Genomic DNA, 6,626 nt, shown 5'->3' with positions numbered 1-6,626 from the left:
TACTTTTCTACGACCTACTACCAGTAATCCCTGCAGGAACAATAACCTTTTTTGAAACAATGGAACCAATTTCGGTCACGCACAACTATCTCTCTGTCGGCAATTTCTGATACAAGTTTCAAAGCAGCATGACAGTCCACACAAACACGAAGATTCTTCATAATTCGAATTGGTGTTCCAGGTTTCGTTTTGATCAGCCCAAAAACCAGCGCTAATTTCTCGCTATGGCGATTGAGAAATTTCTCCTTTTGATCCTCTTCCATGTCTAGTAGAACAACTGAAGTGTTGGGTACATAACCCTTCATCTTCATTCTTTCAAGTAGTTTCTCCCATATTTGGTCAATCTCCTCGGCTTGAGGATGGGCTTCATCCCCAGCAACAAACTCATGAAGCACTCCATCTACCGTGATTGAGCTCCAGCCAGGTGTCTTCTTCACCCCTCGATCCCTCATTAGTCTTCTCACTCTCGCCACGTCTTCCCACCGTTGTGCTTCTGCATAAATGTTTGACAAAACAATGTAGTATCCATCATTCAGTGGATCCAGTTCAGAAAGGTGCTTTGTTGCTTCTTCAGCCAGTTCAATGTTTCTGTGAACTTTGCATCCACCAAGGAGAGCTCCCCACACAACACCATTTGGTTTGATAGGCATGTTCATGATAAACTCGTGAGCCTCTTGAAGGAGCCCTGCGCGGCTTAAGAGATCAACCATACAACCTAATGCTCAATTTTCGGAACTATACCATAATCTGCAGTCATTCTGGCTAAGAACTCACGACCCTTGTCCACAAACCCCATGTGGCTACAAGCATGCAGGAGTCCAACAAAAGTTACATAATTTGGCTCCATCCCTATCTGAATCATGCTAGAGAAAAGTCTCAAAGCTTCCTCAGCTTGTCCATGCATGGCCAGCCCTGAAATCATAGCTGACCATGACACAACCGATCGTTCTTCCATCGCATCAAAAACTCTACAAGCATCCTCCAAACACCCACATTTGACATACTTCTCAATCAGCGTGTTACAAATCCAAACATTTCTTCCAAACCCACTTTGGCTCGAGTACTCATGAACTCTCCTACCCAAATCCAAGTCACCCAAATCAGTACAAGCCGCAAGAACCGCCACTACAGTCACCTCATTTGCCCTCACACCAGCCTCCTCCATCTCCAAAAACACACGAATCGCCTCCTTAGGCTTACCGCACTGACCAAACCCCGAAATCATCAGCGTCCATGACCTCACAATTCTATCCGGCATCCCCGAAAACAAATCATAAGCTTGCTCTATATCACCTCTCTTCACCAACAGAGTCATCATTATATTCCACGTGACAACATCTCTCTGCGGCATTTTATCAAACATCAGCCGTGCATCCCTAATTTCCCCACACAATGCATACAAATTCAGAATCATATTCATCATAAACAGATTGGACCAAAACCCAAGCTTCTCCACATAGCCATGTAGCACTCTACCAGTGTGAAAATCCAACAAGCGGGTACAGGCCTTTAGAACAAAAGACAGACTGAAACTGTCAGGAATCACATTGAAGCAACGCAGGTTATGCAGCTGATGGAAGAGCAGCATTGCATCAATGGGCTCGTCGCCTTCGGCGAAGGCCTTCAGGCAGGAATTCCAGGTAGGGATATCGGGGTAGTCGAGGTGTTGGAAGAGTTTCTGGGCGTAGGAGAAGCTGGGAGTGAGAGCGCAAGCAAAGGCGATTCGGGTGGGAGGGAGGGTGGAGAGGGGAGTGTTGGTTTTGATGAGGTGGGCATGGAGTTGTTTTAATGGGGAGGTGAAGGTGTGGAGAAGATGATGATGGGGTGTGAGGTTTTGTGAAGTTGGGGACTGGGTGTGGTTGAGAGGTGGAGGAGGAAGATGGAGGGAAAGTGTTGAAAGCATTTCAACTTGAGACCAACGGTAATTTGAATTCTATAGCTTCGGCCTTTGGCTTTTAACGACTGGGCATTCTAACTATTGTCTAAAACGACGGCGTATTAAAATATTCCAACCGCACGGTATTAACATATGATCTGGTTACGTAACACCAAGGAATTAAACTCAAAACCTTTCACCAGCTGCTAAGCTTTGTCACATTTTGACATTTTGTTCGGTTCTACAAACATAAGCTACAATTGAAATGCTCTTGAAGCACAGAGATACCATTCGAGTTCAGAGACTTTTAAAGTATGAGGAGATAGCTGTTATCAAGTTTTTTACATCTCGAAAAAAATTTCAGAAACCAAGGAGCTTAGGTCGGTCCATCTGATTTCTTTGACCAGCCGGGCCTTGTCCTCTGATGCCCAGATGAAGCTATTAATGCCTAGTTTACTTGAAGAGCTCTGGGTTCAGCCAATCCCTGTTGCATGAAATTTTCAATCAGCATTAATTTTGACCTCTAAACATGAAAAAAAAAAAAAATCTTGGGAATAAGAGATGCTGTTGTATTGCACTCACTTGCTAATGTCATCAAGGTGATCATCAAAATCTACAACATCCTGCCATTTTTCAGTTGAGATGTGATCCAGTAGAACAACATTTGCTGAGGGCTCCTTGATCGTCAACTGATTTCCATCTGATCCAACTAACTTCCAAATCCTAGATGCAAAGATTAGAAACATAAAAGCTGAAAGAAATTACAAGGGAGAATTCCCATGACAAATAATTACCAAAATTAACAAAACCAAGTAAAACAAAGGAACAGAAAATGAAGCTAATATAGGTGAAGGATGACAGTAGGTAAAGATGGCTTCGATATGCATAATCAGGACACGTAACTATGTGAAGCACTAACAATAAAGAAACATGTGAATCACACCACAGAAGAAAGATCATCCAAAATACCAATCGTTTTTATTTTATGTACCAATGGCTCTTCACTCAAGTGAAATATACTGTCTTTTATTTTCTTAACTTAAATAAACTGGTTTGTTAGTTTTTATTCGTTCGATTTTCCAAGATCAGAATACTAAACTAGTCATCAAACTGAACAAAGCGAAAGAGAGACTCAGAGTTTAGGATAAGAGGTTTGAACTGGATGGTCGAACATGGATGATTTTATTAGTTGGCATGTGAATAACATAGAATACATTGTTGATTCGATGATATCATTAACAGTGCTCATTTTTCATAACCAAAAAAAAAAAAAAAAAAAAACCCTGGTAATCTGAATAGTTAAAGGAAATTTGTATACAAAGAAAAGATGATCCGGATCATATCTCTTGCTATAGTTACAATCAGTATTCAAGTTCTGTCCTAGTTTACCCCTAAGATTTCAGTGTTAGATTGTTCCATTCATTACCCAAGAAAACAGATATTATTACCCTTTTCTCAAGACAGTCAGCACATTTTATGGTGCAAACTCCTAAGAGTATAATACCACAACCACAACACTAAAACCATTACTATAAAGAAACTTGTAATTGCTGCTGTGTTGCATGGAATAAAGCAAGGTCCATGAATATTGCAGATAGAACCTGAACCATTCAATTCTTATGACAGTTTTTGTTTTTTTTGTTTTTTTGGTCTGTACAATTCTTATGACAATAAACAGAAGTAAACTTTGAAAGTAACTACATTTAACGAAAAAGTGGTAATTCAGAGGTTGGGCATATATAACCTACATTATCAAACCCAAATGGGAAACCAGAAGGAAATTTTATACTAAAAAGGAGCAAAACAAATAGCTTATGCTTTTAAAATGAGTAAGAACTACTGTAATCTGCTCCACTGATTCTTCTCCAACAATACTTAAATAGTACAAGACGCATATGCTTGGTTTAACATGCTTCACATGGGATTTAATGGAGCTGCCGACTGATGGCATAGCCCCATCTACTTCAAGAAAGACTTCACCCAAAAAAAAAAAAAAAGATGCAGTGAACAGAATTGTTATGAAAAGTTCTGATATATCTTACATATTATAGAGAAATCTACAGACAAAATATGAGTTGCCCACATAACATAGAGTGTAGATCAGAAATTGGAAAATTATGAACTAGGTGGTTGTTTCTATTGCCTATAGCAAGAAAACAAAAAGGTATGTTCTTCAAATGACATCTTAACTATAACTAATAAAATGAAAACTATAATGTACAGATGGGCGGAAGGGAAGGTGACAGCGATGCGGCCAGTTACGGGGAAATGACGTTCCCTTTGTAAAGTAGGCTTTTTGATAACCAATTAGAGTTGATACGAAATGAATCACGGAAGAAGACATATCTGATGAATGAATGATTCAATCCCCTCCCACCCACACGATTCCTCAATTGAAGAGCACTATCACTAATATAACTTTGTCTGATTGATATGAATTCATTAGCTCAGATAAAGAACATAGAAAAACCCAAAGCTAGGTATGCTTTTACGACAAAAGGTAACCTCATGTGCCCTTATCGTTGGGCTTGGATTGACCTGAAATTCTATGGATCCACTTCATAGACAAACTTGAGCTCTCTGAGGACTTTATCAAAATGCTAGAAAAGATATCTGAAACGTTTCATGTGACTACAAACACATAATTCAATTATCTTCTTTATCCCAGCAATCAACTTCAATCATTCACAGTCACTAGAAAGCCTGGTAATGCTTACCACACACGAATCCTCTACACCATTAACTAAACATCATACTACACCCAGTTCATACACGAAAACAAAATAGAATCAAACACCAAGCATATCATGCACTAAGACAAAAGCAAATGATACACACTAAGATACCAACCTGGACCACGGGGCTCCGGTCCTTGGTCTTTGACAAAGCTCCAAGCTTCTTGTTATCTAACTGAAAATACATACACACAGAGACACAAAATAAAGGGTAAAAATCACAAATAGTACCTGAACTATACCTCAATTTTATCGATGGTACCTAAACTTCAATTTTGATCACAACTAGTACCCGAACTTTTCGATTTCATTTTAAATGGTACCTAGAGCCACCTTAGGTCACTATTCCGACTACAAAGGGCATGTGAGGCGATCATAATGATGATCTTTGGTGATTTCAAGGGTTGCGATCAGTGGCAGAACCAGGATTTAAATACTGGGGGGGGTCCAGAACTTGAGATAGAAATAATATAACAAACTACTCCAAAAATAAATAAAATAAAAAACTACTTCATAAGTAAATTATAATTTTGTAACAAAACCATATAACTCTCATTTCAAAATTAAAAAACCAACTCTAAGAATGAAAAAAAGGCAACTAAATTTTTAATTAATATGTCATTGATTTGTATTACAATGAATTTTTTATTATTTTATTACACTTTTATATAGAGGATTGGTCATCACGTGGTTAGGGGGGGTCCACTACATGAACAGAAGGTTCTTCCCTCATGTTGATTAACAGAATGCATATATACTCGTATATCTGAAACAAAGCTTGGGGGGGTCCGGACCCCGCCGGACTGTAATACAGTTCCGCCTCTGGTTGCGATCATAGCGATGATTTTTTTGGTAATAGGCTTTCCTTGAACTTTTATTTTTATTTTTTTAATTTTTTTTAGATTTGGCTTTTTTGGCCGGAATAGTGACCGAAAGTGGCTCTAGGTACCATTTAAAATGAAATCGAAAAGTTTGGGTACTAGTTGTGATCAAAATTGAAGTTCAGGTACCATCTATAAAATAGAGGATAAGTTCAGGTACCATTTGTGATAATAACCCCAAAATAAAACTCCAATCTCTCGAAACGAAAAACCGGAACTTCATAAATAGACAAAAATCACACACCAAGAGCACTGCAGCTTGAGGAAGGTAACGATAAATGTGATCACCAACATTCTTGGCGAGGCTTCCAAGCTCATGATCATCAAACCTCTCGTTTGCGTGAAAATATCCCACAATGTTCAGCCCTTTAGTAACAAAATGCTCCTCAATCTGAAACCAATCATCAAACCATGAATCAAAAATCAAGACGCACAATTCAATTCGAAGCAAATGTGTGAATTTGAAATCGTGAGACTGACGAGGATGAGGGAGATCTCGAGCTGGGGGAGGAGGCCGAGCTGGGAGTGGAAGAGAGGGACGGAGTCGATGATCTCGACGACGTCGTTTTTGGGGGAGACGCGGCTGACGAGGATGCCGTTCACAGCGGAGGTCTTGTGCTTGAGCGCGTGTAGCACAAGCTTTATGTACGCGTTCTGCGTGATCTCGTAGCGTAACTCGCCGCCCATGACTCACTGACTCACTCGCCCGAGTTGAGAATTCAATTGCAGGGAGAGAAGAGAGAGAGAGAGAGAGAGAGAGAGAGAGAGAGAGAGAGAGAGCAGAGTCCAGTATTTCGGTGTTTTTTGTGAGCAAGGTTTTAAATATCGGTATTTTCATATCTATCTGTATTTTGAAAAAAAAAAAGATATCGGATATATTGAGGATACAGTGTACGAAAATATCGTTTTTGAAAAAACAGTCAATTTATTAGAAATTTAGAACTACATATAAATACATATGAATGTCAACTTCATCTACATTCAAAAAGAGACTCTAGGCGGTTGAAAAGCCGCTCGCTGGTCTATGAAAATGCAATAATCAGACCAAGACATATGACCCATATAGTGCGAATTGTAGTGATGAACATGATAGTTATAGATCTTTTTAGAGTTGCAGGAGATAATAAGGATGAA

General features: G+C 39.3%; 3 protein-coding genes and 1 pseudogene across 3 annotated transcripts; 1 reads left to right on the top strand and 3 right to left on the bottom strand.

Moving 5' to 3' along the window:
* LOC112165170 overlaps positions 1-6,626 on the top strand; it is an 86,178-nt pseudogene that overhangs the window by 73,185 nt on the left and 6,367 nt on the right.
* Positions 18-710, bottom strand: LOC112164259 (pentatricopeptide repeat-containing protein At5g66520). The gene has a single exon (XM_024300479.1). It carries the CDS (start codon positions 708-710, stop codon positions 18-20), a length of 693 nt encoding a protein of 230 aa, XP_024156247.1.
* Positions 716-1,903, bottom strand: LOC112164258 (pentatricopeptide repeat-containing protein At1g08070, chloroplastic). Its single transcript, XM_024300478.1, has one exon. It carries the CDS (start codon positions 1,901-1,903, stop codon positions 716-718), a length of 1,188 nt encoding a protein of 395 aa, XP_024156246.1.
* Positions 2,207-6,263, bottom strand: LOC112165171 (ER membrane protein complex subunit 8/9 homolog). Its single transcript, XM_024301605.2, has 5 exons — positions 5,973-6,263; positions 5,737-5,883; positions 4,723-4,786; positions 2,459-2,627; positions 2,207-2,360 (listed from the first exon to the last, which is right to left on the bottom strand). Exons 1-5 carry the CDS (start codon positions 6,177-6,179, stop codon positions 2,330-2,332), a joined length of 618 nt encoding a protein of 205 aa, XP_024157373.1. The 5' UTR covers positions 6,180-6,263; the 3' UTR covers positions 2,207-2,329.

This window comes from Rosa chinensis, chromosome 5, assembly GCF_002994745.2.
Source record: "Rosa chinensis cultivar Old Blush chromosome 5, RchiOBHm-V2, whole genome shotgun sequence".
NCBI lineage: Eukaryota > Viridiplantae > Streptophyta > Magnoliopsida > Rosales > Rosaceae > Rosa > Rosa chinensis.
The sequence above is the reverse complement of the archived record's forward strand: the minus strand, read 5'-3'. Positions and strand labels throughout refer to the sequence as shown.